At 38.6% G+C, this 24,043-nt stretch overlaps 1 protein-coding gene and 1 long non-coding RNA gene across 2 annotated transcripts; one reads left to right on the top strand and one right to left on the bottom strand.

Moving 5' to 3' along the window:
- Positions 1 to 598: 598 nt before the first annotated feature.
- LOC136243903 (uncharacterized) lies at positions 599 to 1,908 on the top strand. The gene is made up of 3 exons (XR_010695021.1): positions 599 to 754; positions 1,210 to 1,736; positions 1,794 to 1,908. It is a non-coding gene; the product is annotated as an uncharacterized lncRNA (long non-coding RNA).
- Positions 1,909 to 5,658: 3,750 nt separating this feature from the next.
- Positions 5,659 to 7,647, bottom strand: LOC136244056 (zinc finger MYM-type protein 1-like). The gene has a single exon (XM_066035579.1). It carries the CDS (start codon positions 7,645 to 7,647, stop codon positions 5,659 to 5,661), a length of 1,989 nt encoding a protein of 662 aa, XP_065891651.1.
- Between the last annotated feature and the right edge of the window lie 16,396 nt (positions 7,648 to 24,043).

The following is a 24,043-nucleotide window of genomic DNA, read 5'->3' as shown; positions in this document are numbered from 1 at the left end:
AGAATTGTTAAAAGTTGCTGGATCAGCTAAAAGAGGGCTTAAAAGCCTTGGCATTGTAAGAGTTCTTCAAGTGTTTCCTGACATGCCCAACTATTTACAGCAACACACCAGTAAACTCAACTCTTATCTTAGACTTAATAAAGAGACCTGCAAAGTTGTGTACCATGACTACAAGGCATTTGCATGGTAGATGTAGCTTCAACTCTTAAGACTCTAATGGATGCCCATTTTTACAAGGACACCCTTGTAATCCAGACAAACAATTCAAAGTTGAAAGAAAGTGGTAGCCAGCTTCATCATTCACATTACAAGTGCATAATGGCAGAGTTGGGTTAACACAATATGCATTACATAATCATATGTGACCCGATTTGCGAAAAGGTACCTTTTTCGCACATTTTTTTAAAACTGTTTTTTCTCATTAACAGGTTGGCATAATCGCTCGCTACGCTCTGTTAAAATTCTAGTGTGATACACCCAACCGTTATGGAGATATAGTGATTTTTAACTTCAGTACATTACAAACTAACTTTAATGAATTGATCAGACTTGTAGTACAGAAGATTCCGTACATTCTCCGTAACAAATCAAGGCGACAAATCTTTTCCAGGCTTCTCCTTAATCGGTAACAAATCACCATTCTTATAAACGGAACGAAATTACAAAGTAAAACGGAATTGCTTCAAGTGACCCTGTGCTGTTTACTTCGTGATGATTTGTATTGCGACTCACTGCTTGGATTTCAGGTTGATTGGTGAGGTGATTGTTTATCTGTCAACAGTAAATGTACGATAGGGCTACCAGAAAGTTTCGTTGTAAAGTTTCTTTTAGCACGCACTTTAGCCTTACCTCGTGGTGATTTGTATTGTGACTCACTGCTAGTTTAAACGTGCGATAGGCCTACCAGATAGTTCCATTGTAAAGTCCTTAGCGCACACTTTATGGTGTTCTTTTGTTTATTTGTTTGGTAGACAGGAGCGATTATACGGAAAGAAATGATTATTTAATCGTGTTTAGTGAACCCTCTTCCTTTATTAAGCCAATTTACAACTTGAAAAACATTCACAATTGGAGAAGGTGGGTGTGGATCCAATTAGTTGGAATTTTTTCCTATAGACTCAGTACCAATTGTCAATATTATTATACGCAATAGTTTAATAACTGTTTTCAAGTCTGCATTATGCTATATTAAAATGTTCTATTATTTAGGTCATGGACGTGGTTCTGTTGGCTTGGGACATACAAGATCTTGTACCTCTACTGGACAAAACTCGCACACTTTGTCGAAAAGATACCATCTCCTTTCCAAAGAAAGTCCGTCAGGGACAATTACATGTGGAAGATCAGTTGGAGTCGGATTCCATGATGATTCCTTCCGTAAATTGATAGATCACTCCTTGTCGGACTTGCAGTTCTTGACAAACTCTTTACCAAGATGTGCTGAACTGAAGCGGAAGTGATGCATCTGTGTTATCCCTTTTAGTGCCGTTTTGACAGTGTGTGGATCAAAATAATCAGCCCAATTGTACATCGGAACAATGTTGCTGCCATCCTGTGCTCCCACTAGTTGAGCCCAGTTAGGTTTAGCTGACTGATTTATCACTTTGACGATGTCATCAAGACATCCAACAAAAGTCTTCTTGTACTTTTGTTTTAGTAGCCCAAACCCCCAGTCTGGTGAGAACTTTGTGTGGCCAACAGGAAGAAAAGAGATAGTGATCTCATCATGTAGACCAGTGAGTATACGTCACATAAAGTAGTACATAAGAAATCTATTTTTGTTCTGCCCACAGCAGTTGTCAGCATGGAAATGGGCAGATGTTTCACCAAATGCATGATGATGGAGGAAGTGATGTAGCATGGAGATGATGGTATTTCCTCCTTTGCCAACATTGGAAGTCTCGTCTACCAGGTAGTTGATCTGAAATTAGAACATTAAGGATACAAGTGTATGTGCCATACTGTCACCATTACCTGGCGTGGAACTGCTTCACAGCAGACCCCAAATATTGCACATCTGCGTGGGGTTAAAAAATAGATTGGCCCAGGCTGAAAGGGGTTGCTTGGATAGTGAACCTGCAGTGCATAATATGCCATAATGGTAAATTAGAGGAAATAAAATACCTGCTGAGCCATATCAAAACTGTAATGTATAGTTTTGTTATTGGATTTACAAGGAATTTGTGCTCCAGGAAGAGGCACTTCCATTGTTTCTCCATGCTTATATATCTGCTCTAATGATTTTGTGCTGTCTTTGCATGCCTTTCTGTAGTAGTCTCGTTCCTCCTTAACATGTTTTATGTGTGTTTCAGCTTCCTTCATGGCCTACAATAGAAAAGTATGAATCTTACATATGCAACACACTTACCAGGAATTTAAGCAGAGGAAGTTGGACATGCTCTAAAAGTCCTACCTAATTATATTACTCTAAATTGCATTATTTTATTTGGTGTTTCACGTGACCCTCAATAGTTGCAATACAAACAATGGGGTTCACTGGGGTTCATTAGATATTCAGAATGTGCTTCAAGTAAGCTTCAAGGCAATGTACTTTGTTTTGTAAAAAGTACTTGAATACTGGGTGAAATTAATTTATGTTGCAGTTAGTGTATACTACTTCACCAGACTTGTCACTTACATATTCTTTGAACAATGATTATCGGCTGCAGATCAATGTATTACCCTACTCAAAAAGATGATTTTTGAGTAATTTGTTTTAGTGGCACTTAAGGCGTGTCCAACCTCCACTGGAATTTAAGTATGCCTTGCCAATGAAACCATGTCTACAGTTAAACGCAATTTTAAAATGTTCATGTGCCAGCCCCTTAACCAGCTAAGGTTTTTTTGTTTTATACAATTTCATGCAAAAATTCTATAGATATTACTGTGATGCTGATGTTTAATGACTAAGTCAAGTGATAAGCAACTTTTTCTAAATTGTAAAAATCCTATTAATCTGGATTAAAGGTGCTTTTGTCAAAATAGTATTTCTTGCCAGTTAAGATTAGCGTACCACTCATGTTTGTATATTTAATTTACCTGTGACTTTTCATCTTCAGATTTGTTAATGGATCGCATGATTGCAGTGCTATTCTGCTGGCAGGTCCAGCATAAGTCAGTGTGTGGTCTGGCAATCAGAATATGAGGTAGTAACTTCCTCCAGTATGCATAGAAGGTGGTGTTTGCTATGTATCTTGTGCCAGCCTGAATACAGGAGTCCTTGTAACGTGTCCACACATCCTACGTGTATGTAAGTTTTAACAGATTAATACTATCTTATTGCGAGAGGTGTTACTTTAATAAAAATTTTAAGCTTTCAGTGGACTTTATCCACAATGATGTCATGAGCACAAGATGGCCACGTTATTTGGGGTACCAATGTACAGGCGCCTATGGAGAAATTGTTTTGATCGATCATATTTCACTCGTAAAGAAAGATACTGACCAGTAGCCAACAGGTATGGGTATAACATAACAAAAACCATTGCAAACAAGCATTATCTTGAAAAATTTCCACCATGCATTACAAGTCGTTTATTGTGTTGTCTTGTACCCATACCTGTTGCTTAGAGCTCGATATCTCCTTCTCTGGCTGAAATATGATCAATCAAAACAATTTCTCCATAGTCATCTCTACATTAGTACCCCAAATAATATGGCCATCTTGTGCTCGTGACGTCATTGTGGATTAAGTCCATTGTAATAATTTTGTACTTTAATGTTTTGGGTTAGTAGTCATTTATTTTTTTAATCTGTAAAAGTAGTAACACCTCTCAAATGTATATGTGCACATACAGTACAACTTGCAGCATGAGATTTGGTATATGCGTACCATTTTGCTGCTGCTTGATGGTAACAATTTCATGTCGCCTCTTTTATATCCAGGTATGCGACCAGGCAAAAGGATGGCATGTTGTTCTGCGTAGTTCTGCAGAAACGTGACAGCAGCATTGATGACGCCAAATGGCAAAGAATTGTGGGGAAGACTCTTAGTGTTGCCATGCACTCGCGGTGTCATACCATTTTCCAAATAATGGGACCTGAGTGACTGGAGTCTCTTTTTGGATCCAATGCCATAGAGAAAGCCAAAGGTGACTGTACAAACTGAGAGGCAGGTGTGTGTGTGGTCAGAGTTATCTCTCTCTCTCGCTTTTTAGGCTTGTGTCTACCATCAACAATATTCTCACTCCTGTTCAGTGTTGTCATCAATGACCCCAGGATGACCATGTCAAGCTCATCGTGTGTCAGCAGAGAGACTTGTGCTCTCATTTCGATGATGTACTCAGCACTAAACTGTGTGCTACATGGTCTACCATTGATCTTTTTACAACCACAGGTATTTTCAGTGAATTTTTTTCAAAGTGCATTTTCCTTTTCGTCTACTAGAATACCTCCTGCAGGTGGTGTTTGTGGTGAAATGCTTCTGTCACTAAAATCAATTCTTTTTTTTCTTCCTGAAGATGGACTAGGGGCACTGCTACTGCTGTCGGTGACTGGTGTATCAGGAGTGCTAGTTATCAGCTCACTACCAGTAGACACCATGTCATTGCTGTTTGACTGCTGTGGAACACGTGGAGACTCAGGAGTGCTCATAATCAGCTGACTTCCGCCTGAGTGAGTTGGAGATAGAGATTCCTGACTACTGTCAAAAGATGATACATTATTGCTAGTGGTCAGACAAGGCCGAAGCAGTGGGCTGGCTGGCAAGAGACATCATACTATGTGATGGCGTGTCATCAATCACCGGGACAAAGTTGAGTTGAATCTCCTCTTCAAAAAGACCTATTTTAAACTTGTACTACTATAATGTTGTTTTATGTATGCTGTAATACCTTCACTGTTATCCACTTCTTCATCAATGTATTCAATTTCATTAGCATCGTATCCTGTTGAATTTGTGTGCGAATTGTTTAAATATTTTAATGGATTCATTACCGCATTCCGACTCTACATCGCTTTCGTCATCATCAAAATATTCTCCAATAAGCGCCTCAAACTCTTCATGATTTGTATCGTTTATTCGTGAGAGACCATCATTGCAGAGAGAGTTTAAAGCAGACGCCACTCTGTTTCTGCTACGGCTGGCCATTCTTTATCTTCACGCGTAAAAGAACCACCATTGAAAACAAATGGGTAATTTGTAAGTGATTCCGTGTTACATCTTTTGTTTTATATGTACATACTCCGATATTTTGCATTGTATCTTTAACCCTTTATTATCGAATGGCTAATATATTGCCATAAACGGGCGTTACCAAAATTTTTTTTCGGTACTTTCTTGATATAAGCGAGTTTGTTCACAACGCTCTAACTTCAAGTCCCTAGGCGTCTGAAACTTAGTATAAGAACCAGGGCTGGAGGAAGCAATTTCACTTTGGTCAGGCAGTGTGGCAGCAAGAGGTGAACACAAGGTTGCACTGTCCTGCATGCAAAGCATGCAGGCTTCTGGGGGGGTCTGGGGGGCATGCCCCCCCCCCCACGAAATTTTTTGAAAAGAGGCCCTCTGAGGTTGAATCTGGCGCGAAATTGAGCTACCTTCAGTCCAAAAATTGATGAACACTTTTAATATCTGTTGTGCATGCTCATTTTAATAATTGTCATGCTATTTACAGATTAAGACTGAATGTTATATACAATTTACATGTACTCAGTCACTATTTACTTTGCATCAAACTTTCCAAAAAAACTCAAACGGTGTTCACTGCCTTTGACAAATTCATTTGCAATATTTATAAGATCAAGACCATCCAATTTGTCCTTATGCAAATTGAGAAGCATTAAATGATTAAGTCGTTCTTGGCCCATTGTACTCTGTAAATATGTTTTAATTCTCCTTATTGCTGAAAAGCTATGTTCGCTGAATGCATTAGTAGCTGGCATCACAAGCAGTAGCTTAGCTACCTGGCATACTTCGCTAAAAAAGGACCGACTCCCTTCTGGTAAGCTTCGTAAGTACTTAAGGCAGTCGCTAATAGTTACTGGATCGGTTGAGCCTGTGAACTGTGATGCTAAAGTGGTAAGTTGAGCAGACAGATTGCTGGCATTTAGGTCAGTTCCATAAAATTCAGTAACTTTTTGAAACTCCTGTGTGAAATCTTGCTGGTTAGCTGCCTTAGTTAACAAACCTTCTAGATTACAGTACATCACATACCCTGGTTGATCAAAACGATTCTCGATGGTGGCAATAGCACCATCTAGAGCTTTATAGTAATGTTGCCTGTACAGATCTTGTACAGTGGAACTGTGATAACCTTCTCCAGATCCCACTTCATATCGCCGTGATGCTTTTCTTTTTCTGGGCAAAGTTGGAGGATTAGTTCCAGTACTCCCTTGCAAGCTTAGCACTAGCTTGAAGAACAAATCAAAACCTTCATCAGCCCTCATCTTCTTCAAGGTTGTCACAGTTAGTTTAGCAACACTCTGTGCTTCTGCTGCTGATAGCGAATCTTTCTGCAGGGTTTTACTCAAGTTATCAGTGATCTTCAAAATACGCACACACAACTTGAGACCAAACAGGACATCAAATTTGGACATTTGTGTTTGCACACCAATTACCCTTCCTTTGACATCTGGTAGGAGAGAAGTCTCCAAGCATTCCTCCCATAGTTTGTTCAAGTTATCATAATTAGATAAGATACTCTCAATAGAATCACCTCCCACAGTCCACCGAGTTGGACAAAATGTACGGATACCAACTGTACTGCCATCTTCATCTTCTGATCGAATTCGATCGAAAATTGCATTTCTCTTAGGTGAAAATTTAATCAACTTAGTGATTTCAAAAGCTACATCAAGTGCATCACGACAAACTTTTGACTGCTTGATGGTATCAGCAATAGCCAAATTGAGTGCATGGCAGTAACAGTGTGTGTAAAGTGCTCGTTTCTCAATATCTGAAAGTTGTTTTGTGACTCCATTTTTAGCCCCACTCATATTGGATGCTCCGTCATAACACTGTCCTCTGCAGTTGGATAGTGGCAAGGTCATTCGAAGCAAAACATCCTTGATGCTGAATGCTAGAGAATTAGCATCAATGGCATCCATTGCATATAAACCAATAAATTCTGTGTGGTCCTGCAACTTTGAATCAACCCACCGTAAGTTGATTGTGAACTGCTCCTTGTTTGAGCAATCTGTACATTCGTCTGCCATTATACTATAAAATCCACCATCACGAATACTATCTCCAATATCAGTGAGGACCTTTCGAGCCATTTCCCGTAGAATGTCATCCTGAATATCATGAGAAGTATATTTGTTAGATTTCTTTTGTAACCATGCATCTACTTTACCATCTGTGTTGTGCAGGCGCAAGAGCTGTATGAAGTTGCTTTCTGAATCATTCTTACTTCCCCTTAAAGCCAATCCCTGGCGAGCTAGAAACTTTAAACTTTCCAATATCTGTATAAACATCTTCCTGTTATTCCTCTTTTCTTCTTGATGGCCCCGGTCACACATCTCACCAATATCACCTTGTAGCTGTGAAGGCAACAACACAAGAGATTCAACAGTCTCTCGATGAGTGGCACTGAGTTGGTGTTTTTCAAATGCAGTTGTGGCCTCCTTCCAGTAAGTGTATCCAGTGAAAATGAAAGCCGGCTCACGTTTCCGGCTAGCTAAAAACTTCTTCTCATGCTCAGCTTGCATACATAAGTAACAAAACGCGGCATCCTTGTCAACATCATAATGAAGCCACTTGTAGGTCTGGCACCACTCTGCTCAAAATGATCGTTTCTGTCCATTCTTACTAAACGTGCGTTTCGGAAATTTAAACAGTCGTGACGGACGAAATTGGCTGCACAGACTGAGAGGCTCTTGACTAGAAGTAGCTGAAGGTGAACTCATCTTAGACCTGGACATCACCACAACGGTTCACGTGGAATCATTCAAGTGAAGGCTACCGATTGTGGGTTTCCCTCCGTTTCACTATTAAAAAAATAAATTTTTAAAAGTAGCTAAAATTTGGTCCGGGTCTGCCGGACCTATTCCGCCGCCCCTGAGAACTCACAAAGAATTGTTTTAGTAGTTGGAGTATATTGTACTTCGCAGCGTAATCCGTTCTTCTTTTTACTACAGGGGAAAGTTACACCATCCGCTCGAGACATTCATATCGTCGCCATAGAAAATGCCAGTACTTCCAAATTTGGACATAAGATACACAACTAGATAAACAACCATGTGTGACGTTTGTATAACCACAAAAATTTGTTTGCACTTAAAACAGTGCTGATGAGTGGGGCCCTTGAAGTCTGGAAGTACGCAAGCTTATAAAAATATTGAGGAGTGGGATAAAATTATATATGTGTTCATCTCCACAGTGAATATCTTCGAAGTGCCACCGCCGAACTGGCTGAAACGAACGTCAATTGTCGATCAGTGATGGCCTCACAAGGTAAGCTAAGTATAGCGAATCAGTGTTAACCATGTATCCTTTTATTACACAAGACGTGTACACTCCTCGCTCTAGGCGGCCATGTCTTCAACACACAAGGAGCTAGCAACATCAAAGTTGGAAACGGAACTCGCAGAGAGACATACTTTCTGTGTGTGACATCTACTAGACCATGAAACCTTATCAGTTGTTGTAATGAATTTAAAAAAATATATTATTGAAAAAATTTATTTTGCAAAATTCAATAAAATTATAATACGAGCTGGGGCCAGAAATGAAATGGTTTAGCCTCATTTAGGGCCCCCATCTCCAGGGAAAAAACCCCATACATTCATGAGGAAAAACCCATGAGTTTTAGCTCGATCACTCACATACATACATGCATACATATATATATATATAATATGTGTCCATATTGTCAATGTCGACTAACAGCAGAATATATCTCATCTGAAAGGCTAAATTATGTGCATAAACAATATTGCTACGTATATACATACTATGTTAGCTTTTGCTTAATATGGTAGGGTTTGAAACAATCTATACACATATGCACATATGTAGGTTACAAGAAGTCTCACAACCATTAGAAGGACGCACACGCTTCTCAGTTCTACTACAGTGCACACAGTCTCTCGCACAATCAAACCTTTTGGGGTAATGCACAGAAGATTTAGATTGGCGTTTTTTTGGCCTACCTACGTACTTCCTATTTGTGAAAGTTGCGATGAGCTGTTTTGCTAGGTCTCTCCTATACTCTAAGTGGGTATATTTTGACCGTCCAGAGATATATCGAGGCAAGTCATGGTTTGGACTCTCACAAAACAAAATGTAGGAATTTTGAATAGCTACATCATAAAAGAAACAGAACAAACGCATGTACCACCTAGATTTAGATTTTCTGCTACAAGTGTATGCCCTCCGCAGTTGGTCAGCCAAATCTATACCCCCCATGTTCTGGTTATAAAGATTGACAGCTACTGGGCAAGTAAAATCAGCATGATTACCATCACTAAGCTTACAAGATACAACAGTTGTCTCACTGGAGTCACAAATCGTATCAACAAAAGCCACAGGTTTCCTATCTCTCCACACAAAGCAATGGACTACATCACCTATAACCTGCTTCTCTAAATGGTCCCCTCTACCCAATGCATTTATGCGAGTTTTACCAAATTTAGGGAACTCCTTTCTGTTGGTTACCACTGTACCTACACAATAGATTTCCTCAGCCACCAAGTCTGCCAATAGCCTAGGACTAGAAAAAAGTTATCGAAGTATAAGTGGTAATCCTTACCTTTGATAGGCGCATTAGCCACTCGATAATAAAGGACTTACGCGTTATTTAAAACTTAGGTAGTGTTGGGTTAAATGTACTGTACCCACGAAGCTAAAACTTTGCAGTATAATCGATTAGGCTTGTATGCACCTGTAACTGTAATAAAAAGGGTGGTGAATTTTTTCCGAAAAAGTTCAATCGCTTTTTTCTCGAGTTTTTGAAATGTGCGAGAAAGGTACCTTTTCGCAAATCGGGTCACATATTACTAATAATGTAACATGTTAATGATAATGTAACACGTTAAAAGCAAGTAATACAGAACAGATAATACATTCAGAAATTGTAACTTGTTATTTCTTTTTAATATGTATTGCTATGAATTGTTGCATTTTGGTCCAGACAGCACTGGAGGACAGTGTTGCAGGCATGAATAAAGAGTGATAGTGTCCTTGATACTAAGATACTACCCCCTGAGTTATTCAAACTCTATACTACTAGCTAGTAGATACTCAAAAACATAGTTTAAAGATTTTAAAACTGATTGTGGCACTGCTCAAGTGCAGCTATTGTTTAAGATGCAGCATTTAATACCAGTGCAGAGCCCTATGTGAGAACCAATATTATAGCTATACATTGAGAAAAATCTATCAAAATTTGCAACAATAGGTGCTTAGTAAATGGCTTCTTTTTTAGTGAAAATATTACTTAATTAGACTCTATTTAGGCTGTTTTGGGTGGGTAATAAATCTCATATACTCCACCTTGTTTTCTAATATACTCCACGCCATCAGGCACAATATAGCATATGCTCAAAATCTAGGTTTATCCAATCGCTATGCATTGTTCACGTGCAGTGATTTAATGAGCACTATTATTTTGTCATGTGAGGACGCTAGTTGCCATGGCGCTAGTATTATTTCAAGAAAACCAGCCGTTTTCGCCAAGCCTACAGCAGAAACAGCCATGGATGAGGTGAGTAATGAGTTTAATGTGAAATAGAGTCTAAAGCAGTTATACAGGCACAATGGGGAGTCTATGAAATTTATAAACTCTCAGGCCCTTAGTAGTGCCCTCGCTTCGCTCGTGCGCTACAGCCCAGGCCTTTGGGTTTATAAATTTCACAGACTCCACATTGTACCCATATAACTATTATGTAGTTTCCAAGGTTGGTGGTAGTTATTATGGATTAAAATGTAAAATATGGTTTGTACCAATGTGATATGTTCCCATTTTTTGTGTGTATTGTTTGTTATTGGTGCTCTTTACAGTTTGCTTATATGGCTTCCATGAAATTGAACTCTAACTTACAAATGGTTTTAGCAAATGTTCTGTACTTTTTTACTAGATATAAGCTAGTACACAGTTTAGTCCAAACCCAATAGCATTTGGCCACCAACTTTGTATCTGTGCAGGAGAATAAATTGTTTCACCGATTGCTTCTTCAATCTTTCTAACGGTAGCAGAGTTGTGTTCACTAGATATTCTGTATATTGTACATACATTAACTAAAAAACTTGCGTACGTATATTTTGCTCACTTTTCATCCAGTTTAAACTGGCTTTCATCTTGCAGTGAGTTATAAACAGTACAGATTCGGCTCTAAACACGTAATGCAAGTACATGACAGATGGGCATTACAACAATATTACCTGCAAGTCCACAGGAGTGACTCATTTTCGTTTGTTACTTGGAGTATCACCTGAGCTTCCAGGACTAGAAGAACTACTGGTGACATGCCTTACTTCATCTTCTAGTGACTGCTGACGTGCTTGAAGAGATGTCATCTGGCTTTCAATGCCAGTCAAGCGATTCATCACTGCATCCAACTTGCCCCCCAAACTGCTATGAATGCTAGAAACCAACTCTGCCATCTCCCCACTACTATGTTCGAAGACCTCACGTGAGGGCGGTATTGGAATAGTTTGACCTGGCTGCCAAAAACTTTCACCTTCAGATTGTGGCCTATTAACAACCAAAATTGTTTCTATAAGCATGTTCATATTCATTGACGCACCTTGAAATTCCTACAGATGAGGACTCGGATGAGGATGAATAAAAACAAGCCGGTCGTACTCCCAGAGGACACACTGGAACTTCTGTTGATGGCATACTAGAAATCCTACTGCGTCTTGACCTATGTGTCATACTTCATACTCTATCATAACCAGCAACAATTCGTCAACGAAAATAATCGTGCTATTTTCAGTTTATCACGTGATACATCTAGGCATGTTCAGACAAATGCGCACTTTAGTTATACGCTTTATCGTTGAAACAAAATGAGTGCAAGACGAGATGACAGGAAGCCTTGTCCGTGCTGCCACCAGTATCTTGCTGTGTCTGCGTAATATCGCTATTTAAATGACAAGGTAGGGTCAATATGCCCTGGAAAGTCAGCAGGAAGATGTCTCATGGAAATACAATCCCAATCAGCTGACTCAGAGGAGTGTCCAGCGCTCTGTTCTGGTAGTGAAACCGTTAGTGTTGCTAGTGAGTCCAGCTTTGATTTTGAATCGCCAACAGAAGGCAGCCTGGTTGCTGTTTCTTTTATCATAGTGTAATTCATGGTCGTGTTTTGCTTGTAGATCAGCTACAAGCAAAACACCCTGTAGAGAGTTCAGCAACAAAGAAACCACCATGTAGAGAGTTCAGCTACAAACAAATTACCCTGTAGAGAGATCAGCTACAAACAAATCAGCCTGTAGAGAGTTCAGCTAAAACAAATCAACCTGCAGAGAGATCAACTACAAACAAATCACCTTATAGAGAGTTCAGCTACAAACAATTTACCCTATAGAGAGATCGGCTACAAACAAATCAACCTGCAGAGAGATCAGCTACACACAAATCAACTTGTAGAGAGATCAGCTACACACAAATCAACTTGTAGAGAGATCAACTACAAACAAATCGCCCTGTAGAGAGATCAGCTAGAAACTACACACAATGTAAGGAGTTCAGCTACAAATAAATCACCCTATAGAGAGTTCAGCTAAAACAAATCAACCTGCAGAGAGATCAGCTACAAACAAATCACCTTTTAGACAGTTCAGCTACAAATAAATTACCTTGTAGAGAGATCGGCTACAAACAAATCAACCTGCAGAGAGATCAGCTACACACAATTCAACTTGTAGAGAGATCAGCTACAAATAAATCACCCTGTAGAGAGATCAGCTAGAAACTAGACACAATGTAAGGAGTTCAGCTACAAGCAAATCACCGTGTAGAGAGTTCAGCTACAAACAAACCAACCTGTAGAGCGATCAGCTAGAAACAAATCACCCTGAAGAGAGGTCAGCTACAATAAATCACCCTGTAGAGATATCAGCTAGAAACAAATCACCCTGAAGAGAGGTCAACTACAAAAAAAATCACCCTGTAGAGAGATCAGCTAGAAACAAATCACCCTGAAGAGAGGTCAGCTACAAACAAAACACTTTGCAGAGAATTCAGCTACAAACAAATCAGCTTGTAGAGAGATCAGTTACACACAAATCAACCTGTAGAGAGATAAGCTAGAAACAAATCACTCTGTAGAGAGTAGCTACAAGCAAAACACCCTGTAGAGAGTTCAGCAACAAAGAAACCACCATGTAGAGAGTTCAGCTGCAAACAAATCACCTTATAGAGAGTTCAGCTACAAACAAATCACCCTGTAGAGAGATCAGCTAGAAACTAGACACAATGTAAGGAGTTCAGCTACAAGCAAATCACCCTTTAGTGAGTTCAGCTACAAGCAAATCACCCTTTAGTGAGTTCAGCTACAAACAAATCAACCTGCAGTGAGATCACCTACAAAAAAGCACCTTGTACAGAGTTCAGCTACAAACAAATTACCCTGTAGAGAGATCGGCTACAAACAAATCAACCAGTAGAAAGATCAGCTACACACAAATCAACTTGTAGAGAGATCAGCTACAAACAAATCACCCTGTAGAGAGATCAGCTAGAAACTAGACACAATGTAAGGAGTTCAGCTACACAAGTAAATCACCCTGTAGAGAGTTCAGCTAAAACAAATCAACCTGCAGAGAGATCAGCTACAAATAAATCACTTTACAGACAGTTCAGCTACAAACAAATTACCTTGTAGAGAGATCGGCTGCAAATTAATCAACCTGCAGATAGATCAGCTACACACAAATCAACTTGTAGAGAGATCAGCTACAAACAAATCACCCTGTAGAGAGATCAGCTAGAAACTAGATACAATGCAAGGAGTTCAGCTACAAGCAAAATCACCCTTTAGTGAGTTCAGCTACAAACAAATCAACCTGCAGTGAGATCACCCACAAAAACGCACTTGTACAGAGTTCAGTTACAAACAAATTACGCTGTAGAGAGATCAGGTAGAAGAATTCACCTTGTAGAGAGTTCAGCAACAAAGAAACCACCATGTAGAGAGTTCAGCTGCAGACAAATCACCCAGTAGAAAGATCTGCTAGAAGTTACCTTGTAGAGAGTTCAGTTACAAAGAAACCATCATATAGAGAGTTCAGCTACAAAGAAATTACCCCGTAGAGAGTTCAGCTAGAAGAAGTCACCTTGTAAAGAGTTCAGCTACAAAGAAACCATCATGTACAGAGTTCAGCTACAAAGAAACCAACTACAAATAAATTACCCTGTATAGAGATCAGCTAGAAGAAGTTACCTTGTAGATAGTTCAGCTACAACAATTCACCCTGTAGAAAGATCAGCTAGAAGAAGTCACCTTGTAGAGTGTTCAGTTACAAAGAAACCATCATGTAGAGAGTTCAGCTGCAAACAAATCACTCTTTAGAGAGTTCAGCTACAAAGAAACCGCCATGTAGAGAGTTCAGCCTCATACAAACCACCTTGTAGAGAATTCAACTACAACAAATCACCCTGTAGAGAAGAAGTTACCTTGTAGAGAGTTCAGCTACAAAGAAACCATCATGTAGGGAGTTCAGCTACAAAGAAACCACCATGTAGAGAGTTTAGCTGCAAACAAATCACCTGTAGAGAGTTCAGCTAGAAACAAATCACCCCGTAGAGAGATCAGCTGTAGAGAGTTCAGCTACAAAGAAACCATCATGTAGAGAGTTCAGCTGCAAACAAATCACCCTGCAGAGAGTTCAGCTACAAAAAAATCACCCTGTAGAGAGTTCAGCTAGACGAAGTCACCTTATAGAGAGTTCAGCTACAAAGAAACCATCATGTAGAGAGTTCGGCTACAAAGACACCGCCATGTAGACAGTTTAGCTGCAAACAAATCAGCTGTAGAGAGTTCAGCTAGAAACAAAATACCCTGTAGAGAGACCAGCTAGAAGAGGTTACCTTGTAGAGAGTTCAGCTACAAAGAAACCATCCTGTATATAGTTCAGCTACATTTCAAGTCACCCAGTAGAGAGATCAGCTGCAAAAAAATATCCTGTGGGGAATAATGGGCATGTAATAAATATATGTATATAATTTGTATAATTACTAATAAAATCAAAAATAATTGAAGTACTAAAATTCTTCTTTAAGTTCTTTTCTTCTTCCTGTAGTAAAGAAAAAAACACATGGGTTAAAAAAGCCCCAAAGCCAGCCATAGGCCGGCTTTGCAGTATACAAATACAAAAAGAAGTGATATCTAATCAAAATCAGCCAAGCTGTAAAAAAAGGTGCGGCCCCCAAAAAGGTAATGGTGAAAAAAGATGTGAAATCCAAGGTGGCGGCCAAGAAATGGCTGTGATGGTAGGTTAATGGTTACATTTTAATAAAGACAATTCAGGTGAATTTTGTGCCGCTTGGTCTTGGCACCAAATTCACCTGAATTGTTGTTATTAAAATGTAACCATTAACCTACCATCACAGCCATTTCTTGGCCGCCACCTTGGATTTCACATCTTTTTTCACCATGGCCTTTTTGGGGGCCGCACCTTTTTTTACAGCTTGGCTGTTTTTGATTAGATTAAATATAACAGGTGCATAACATTAATTGTTATATACTGGTGTATAACAAAACTATAACTTGGTTATAGTACATTATTATAACATCTTATAACTTCTGTTTTTCACAGTGTAAAATGCGTCAACATGTCACAGACTAATTAAGTGACCCAGTGGAAAACGGGGGGGGGGAGTGCTATATAAAAATTAGGTGACCATATACAGTGGACAGACAGCAAATAGAATGTTTTGGACAATTGTTAAAATAATTAATTTGATTCAACTTTTGTTTACTTATAACAACATTATTCACATGTTTTGTGTATTCCATTTTTAAAAACAAGAAAAATCCAAAATGGTATATGTCCCCTCTATCCACTGATGCCTTCAAGTATTATTGAAAATATACAATTTGCTGATTTTGATGGGGAATTTCTGCAAGTCTACTGACGTCTCACTATTGGGACTTATATGTAACATATGGATACAAATGTATAGAAAGATTCTTGCACAAGGTAAATATGTACACACATTATTATGTTTTCATTATTCTTATTAATTAAACTACAGAAAAACTTGCCAGGTAGTGATGTAGTAATCACCATCCTAATCACATAGTGATTTAGTTTGCCATACATTAGTCTCAATAGTAGGAGTGCAATTAATCCCAAATCGCATGGTCTTGTTTCTGTAATGCACTGTAAAGTAGCCAATAAAATAACGGAAGCCTTTTAAGTGCAACAAGAAAGTGATATAATGAATAGCCAATCAAATAAGCTGACAATAGAAAGTGCAACATACCACCCGCTTCACATAAAATATCCGGTATATATACCAGTGGTAAGATACCATGACGGGATATATCCCATCATATATGACAGTTATTTAGTATTTAGACTCTATTTAGGCTGTTTTGGGTGGGTAATAAATCTCATATACTCCACCTTTTCTAATATACTCCACGCCTTCAGGCACAATATAACACATGCTCAAAATCTAGGTTTATCCAATCACTATGCATTGTTCTAACGAGCGCTATTATTTTGTCATGTGAGGACGCATAGTTGCCATAGCGCTAGTATTATTGCAAAAAAACTAGCCGCTGTTGCCGAGCCTACAGCAGAATCAGCCATGGATGAGGTAATTAATCTGAGTGTAATGTGAAATAGAGTCTAAAGCAGTTATACGGGCACAATGTGGAGTCTATGAAATTTATAAACCTGAAGGCCCGGGAGGTAGTGCACGAGCGAAGCGAGGGCACTACTAAGGGCCTGAGAGTTTATAAATTTCATAGACTCCAAATTTTTCCCGTATAACTATTATTTATAGAAGTATCTCGTATTCATAGCCTACATCTAGTTCTTCGAAATCAGTGCTTCTGTGTTGAGATTATCCTCCTGGGTCCCCCCTGAAAGAATCTAAAGACATGACTCGGTGGTCATCTAAGAGTTTTCAGGTACTTGTACCAAGTAGCTATGGCCAGTTTTCATTATTCAAAAGTATGTTGTTGCCACATGCACGTGTATTCATGTATAGCTGTATGGCCACTTTTCAACTCAGGCCTTGCCAGAGCATGGGTACCTGCTAAATTGGGGTTGGGCAATATTTCAATATTATCGCCTGAATACAATATTTGCAATGTGCAATACAGCTGGTTTGAAAATACCATGCAATATTTTTGCTTTTTCTGCATAATCGCTAAGTGAAAAACCGTAATAAAGAAGCCTTCATTATTGTTGTCAGGGCTCAACCCAGAATATTAACCTAGAGGGGGGCGAAGTAAGTCACTTCGGATTCTAGGGGGGTCTGGGGGCATGCTCCCCCAGGAAAATTTAGGTGTAAATATACTCAATTTTGGTGAAATTTTACTGTGATGCCATTGAATATTGACCATTGGATTATACAACTTGGGGATCAATTAAACCTTTGCATTTCTCAAGGGTTTAGGTATAAACCTAGGGGGGCAATAGCTAACCCAGGGGGGCCTGTGCCCCCTCTCCCCCTAGATTAACCCCTGGTTGTTAGAGCTTTTCCATCTCCTTGACGACCAAAATTGGTGCCGTAATTTTTTTGTTTATTACACCGTATTTCGGCCATATTTATGAACACCAGTATCGAACGTTCTATGGGAATATTTCCAACCGCTTTACAGGTTAGCTTGCATTTTATATATGTTAATTCTTATCCAATACCAAGCTCATCCACCACAGCTTGGACTGTTAGTTGTTAGTGGTTTACGCAGATTGGCTCATTTCAATTTGTCCATAGGCCCGCTGCGTACAAAATTGTTCAACAATATGGCCAACGAAAACGGTTGTCAAGGAGATGAAAAAGCTCTATTAGTGACCACAGGACTGATACAGACACTCATGATAGTACTGAACTCGAAAGTATGACAGCATCTATCTTATTTGGATATTGTAAGCTCATAATAATGCACTAAATAAACTTGACTAACAACATAATTTTGTTTCTGTTATCAGGCATGGCAATAATTGCAATTATCGCACAGTCATCTTGTCACAATAATCGCAAGCAGAAATTACCAGTACCGCCCATCCCTATGCTAAATGCACCCATCAATGTATTGCCCAACCCCTCGACACTATGTGGGGATTAATGATTGTGCCCCATAGCTAGTCTCGCGTGGCCAGACCGCTTTTTTTCTCTTTGTTATTGACAGTGTTGGGCAAGTTACTTTGTAAAAGTAACTAGTTACATATTACATATTACTTGCAACTGAACTATTTAGTTACAGTTACATATTACCCTTAAGCTGTCACGTATGAAACTACCACTTTATCACGTGACATGATTGCGTTGTTGGACAATGTGCAAATCTTGGTTATAAGTAAGAAGCTGGTGAATAAGCTTCATTCAGTAGGCTTCGTTACTTTGTTGTGGCTAGGCGTTACTCAGAGGATAACAAACGAGATTAGTAACTTCGTTACTTGTAGTAATATTATGTAATATTAGACTCATTACAGTAACTATATTACTTAGGTAACATGTTACATTTGTATGTGAAGTAACTTGAGTTATATTATCTGTTTTCACAGCGTATTTCGTTATATTACTTTTTTACCACAAAAGTAATAATATTACATAGCGTGTTACTTATGTAATGCGTTACTCCCAACACTGGTTATTGAGTAGGGAGAAAAAGGATCTGACACAGTTCAAATCCCACACTCCTCTTGACACAACCTGGCTAATTGAGTAGTGTTAACCAAAGAAACGTGATGCGCTTTCTAATAGTGGCTCCTGTGTCTATCATGCACTTCCATGTCCAAAAGCTGCTTTGAATTCTATTGTTGATTGAAATTGCTTTTTGATGAACAGGTATGCTGAATATGTTAGTCTATTATACTGTAACAGGGTTTTAAGTGCATGGGGTGCATACTTGTGATGTAGCTTCATGATGTGTCAGACAATTGTGGGATTCGAACTATGCCAGGCCCTTTTTTCTCCCTACCCAATGACAAGGAGAAAAAAGCGGTCTGGCCACACGAGACTACCCCATAGTGAGGCCAACCTATCATTTTGAACCATACCATTTGAAATACCGCATATAAAACAAATTCTTTTGCGTCAAATGCCTCATAGTGGGGCATCATCTTATCAATTTATAGCCCCAAGGGGGTGGAGCAATACATTGATAAGTATAAATTTTATGTAACAGAATTGTGTTACTCCAAATTTTCTACTGTTGTAGGCTGCTCCATGCCTTCACTTGTAGCTACTTGGACTATAATTGTACAAGTTTACATCACTAGATTCTTATAAATATTTAGAACTTTGAAATCTGTTCACCAGTGCAATGACATGCAGTATTATTTGGCAAGTGATGAAAAAATGTTATTAAAGGGGTATGGGCCAAATGGCACTTGTTTGCTCACGAGTATTCACAAAGCAATTCAAGTAAGCACATGTCTGATCATAAGTAATAAACAGATGTGACCCTTAATTGGACTACATATCAACTTTTTTTAAAAATTCTGTGTTATTGAAGCGTAAGAGACAGTTATAGTGCGACACAAAGTCAGGATTTTATGATCACTCTTTGAGTTCTAAATAGATTTAATATGAGCCTATGGCACAAAAAAAATAGTGTTCCAATACTACATATTATAACCCCGTATTTATTCGGTATTGAAACAACTAATTTTAAAACACTATAACGAGAGAAAATGAACCTCAAATCTATAAACGACTCTAATGTTATTCACTATTGGGGGCTGTGGTCTGTTTTTGTTAGAGCCAAGGTAGAATTTTTGGACTATTAGTTCCAACATAATAACATAGACGGAATAACTACAGTCAGTATTTGTACTAGTAATAGCATGGGTAGCAGTGAAATTTGGGATAAATATCACGAGTGTTGTATTGGAAATGGGGATAAATTTCACGAGGCGAAGCCGAGTGAAATTTACCATTTCCAATACAACAAGAGTGGTATTTATCCCAAATTTCACTGCTACCCATGCTATTCCCAGTTAATACCATACTCGCTGCATATGCGCATGCTGTGCATTAGCGTTGCCATGTACGCAATTTGTCACTATGTACTAAACACGCGTCAACACTAATTGTTAACATAAATTCTAGCCAATGAAATTGCAATTACAACTTTTTCACTGCTACCAGTGAAATACGGGATAAATTTCACTGCTACTATTGAGACTTTTGTATGGGCAGTGAAACAGGTATGGTATTAGTGTATGAATTATGCTGTGTGGCAAGCATTAATTTAAGTGGACATAGAGCTATCCACATCATATAACTATTGTACAAAACTTTGAAAACATGTACAATTAACTCCTACTGGTTAAGTGACCACTTGTGATGTTTCCTGGCTATTTTTACTAGCTTTTCATGTTTCAGTGTTGGCACGATATTCGTAAACTGTGATTGTATACAGATTGTGTCTACATAATTACCTTATTGTCTTGAATAGTGACTCGGACGTTTATTTCATTCTTCACCTAGACCAGTGACCTGGGTGAAAAACTGTTGCAAGTTAAAGCAACTTTTTCAGTATGTTGTCAAAATTTAAATCATCAAACCTTTTACTGATTATAGCACATCTGTTGCATTGAATAATCTTGGTATGCAGTTTAATTATTTGGTTACATTGCAAAAAATAACTAAAAATTGCTACCCATATTCACAGTTCCAATTTTTTAAACGGTTGTTGCACATGAAAAATCAATGTGACAATAACCTGTACATAGTAAGAAATTAGAGAAAACCTTTCACAACTTTATAAAGGCATTCCCTCTTATTTCATAACTTTTTAACCTACCGTAAAATTATTACCTATTGATTTTCCTTGCACTTAAAATGCACTAAGTTATTGTTATCACCTATACTAACTGTATCATACAGTGCGGTAGTACTGTATATAGGGGTCCCGAAGATGTGGGCTTGGCCCTTGGAGGAAAATATCGGTAAGAAACCATCCTAATAAATCCTTCATGGCCACTTGGCTCTATTGGTTAGGCTAAATAAAGCCCAAAACTGCCTTCGCATTGATCTAAAATGATTTCAACGAGTTGCTACAAAAATTAATTTTTTTTAAATTTAATGGAATTTTCTACTGACTGCCTGACTGATGCCTTCAGACTAGCGTAACTTGATAACGGCTAAGGCTACGGGCTTGATTTTTTACTATTCGATGTTGCTTCAGCCTGAGAGGTGCCTTTTGGCATACCGCAGTACGTACAACACATTCTTCATGGACTTACTAGTATCTTCCTTTTGTGTTCCATTCATCTTCGCTGAGAGCGAAAAGTGGCGATTTGCGGTTGCACGTGATGGCTTCCTTTCCTATAAACAGAAATCATCTGTAATTTTCATATTGGCTACTAAATTGCAGAGTTGCTTTTCAAACAGTTGTTGACTCGTCTTGCTGTGTAACGGGTTGAACATAGCTTGCAAAGAAGAGTAATGGATACTTCACTTTTTCAGACGATAGGGGTGCATGACGCCATTTATTTCGTTTGATGCGGTATGCGTGGGTTCACCAGTCATAATAATTATTTGAAAAAGTAAACAAACAAGTATAAGGAAAACTTAGAAATTTAAAACTAGAATAGGGGTCAAGGGTGCTAAAAAGTACAGAAACAAGCTGGAGTAAAGTGCACAATATTAAATCACAGTAAAACAATTATATCCTTACTGTCCATAAGTTCTAGTTTAAAAACCATGTTTACCAGACTACTGGAGCATTTTTCTGCTTGTACTCTCCCAAAACCGAAACTGTGCAGTACATTAAGGTGGTTCCTTTGATTGGAAGGTATAACACTGGAATGGACAACTGGATTGATGATTTTTTTTGGTTTTAGGGTAGTGGTTTTTTTTTGGTGCTTTTGAAATGCAGAGATGACCTCAAACTTGAACGTGTGTACAGATTGATAATAAATTCTAATGTCCACGCATGTTAATGTTTAATCCCCAAATGTATAAGCAATATTGGAGAGTAATACTGCTAGATTGTATGAAGACATGGTGTAATTTTTTTTCGGGATACTATATAGATGATAGATGTTGACATGATATATGGCACATAAACGCATATACAATGAATCTGGTGGTTGCACACCCATCCAGAACCATCAGGTGGAGTCTTCGTGCCCATTTTACACACGATTACATGCAACCATTACGTGCTGTATCACCACGTACACATTCGCTTAGTATCATCATGCATGTCCACACTTCAAGAAGGCATTTATCATCATACATGTCCACACTTCAAGAAGGCATTTAAAAACAACAACTCAATAATTATTATACCATGCATTACAACAGCTAATGCAATAATCTGGAACATGTCAGTCACACTCATGTTCAAACAGTTATGGCCACAGTGCCTAACAAAAGTGTACAATCAAAAAATAAAACATCCAATGCAGTGTTTGTGCCTTCCCTGGTTTGATACTGGACAGTTTAATAAGCCCTCCCCTAATTTTACAGCTGACATACCAGCTAGGCATAAGTCCTGCCCTATAACTTTACATACAGGGGTGTGAAATAACAAACTCTATGCTTGCCTCTGTTGGTCACTGGGGCAGGAATCCAAATATGTGACCGGATCTGCAAAAACAGAACATAATCGCATTTTTCCGAATTCCTGTGCCCAGTAATTTATTCCCCTGTTCATGGCAAACACAATGGTGAAAAGTTTAGCTCTGTACCTCGATCTGTTGGTAAGTTACAACTGTTTTTGTAAGCGCCTGTAATTTATTCTCCCTATACTTGCTGTACAAATCGATTTTTCTGTTGTTGCTACTTTGTAGGGTTGTAACTCCCAGAGTGTTTGGCATATGAAGCTGAAATTTTTCCAGTGGGTACAATTGGCTACATAGATTATAAATATTCAATAACTTTACTCGCCCTTCTTCACCACATACAAAGGCGAAATTCATGAAGAAAAATCGATTGCTTCGACATGATGTAAACAAACGCTCATAACTTACGTGTCCTTGGGTGTACTGCAACGATTTTCCAACTCCTCTTGAGCGCGCGAATAAGATGATATCCAGGTTTTCATTGTTAGTCCTTTCCTTCACTAAAAAAGAGGGGTTAAAAAAATTTACGGAATTTTTCAATAATATGAAAGTATTTTACCCAATGTATTCAATGCTTTATACTGTAAATTTAGGCTTGTGCGATTATGTCCCTTTTTCACAGATCCGGTCACATGTAACTTGCAAGTGAATTAGATACATAAAAGTTTTCCCTTTCAGTTCACACAAGATATCTCACTTGCTTAGTGTTATATTACAGTGATTGTGTGATGATTCTTACTTACTATACCTTAAACCGGTTATTGCCATTCACTAACAATTTAAAGCAGAAATCCTTCAAAAATACCTATAGCTAGCATCATCAATAGCTATTAAGATGGTACGTACAATTACAGTAATGCTGTTGTTTGGCTGTGCTGGCGAGGCACAAGGAATATCAATTAAACGCATCTGTTATTCAGTCATGCGTACTTTTCAATAGACATGCAAAACTACTCATTGCAACGACTTACTTCATCTGACTTTTCTTCGATAATAATATCCCTCTGTAGAGGAACGATGTACAACTTTGCAGCCTTCAATATATCTCTCAGGTATCTCATGCTGATCCCTCCTTGCCTTGGTGTATCTATGGTAATCAAGTCGGTGGAGTTAGTAGCCAGCCTCATGAGACGGTAGCCACCACACTTCTCGAGGTCCCGAAAATTGCTCAAAATGACACTGTACGTGGAGGCTGTCTCCATCCATTTCAAAAGACAGTTCTTTCAATCCAATGCCAAGCTTGGCTAATGTCAATTTTTCTTCGGTATCCGGGGCTCTCGTTTGGTTTGTAAAATATAGGCAAAATGCCTCTTCTTCCAAAGTTTGGTAGTGGGCAATTTCTGGTGATACGACAATGCCGCACTGTGGCCTTTTCTTCGCTTGTCACACCGGTAGTTAACA

This window comes from Dysidea avara, chromosome 14 (genome assembly GCF_963678975.1).
Source record: "Dysidea avara chromosome 14, odDysAvar1.4, whole genome shotgun sequence".
Classification (NCBI taxonomy): Eukaryota; Metazoa; Porifera; class Demospongiae; order Dictyoceratida; family Dysideidae; genus Dysidea; species Dysidea avara.
The sequence above is the reverse complement of the archived record's forward strand: the minus strand, read 5'-3'. Positions and strand labels throughout refer to the sequence as shown.

Bases quoted from the DNA above. Each gene is read 5' to 3' on its own strand.
- LOC136244056 (XM_066035579.1), bottom strand. From the start codon at position 7,647: ATGCAAGCTGAGCATGAGAAGAAGTTTTTAGCTAGCCGGAAACGTGAG.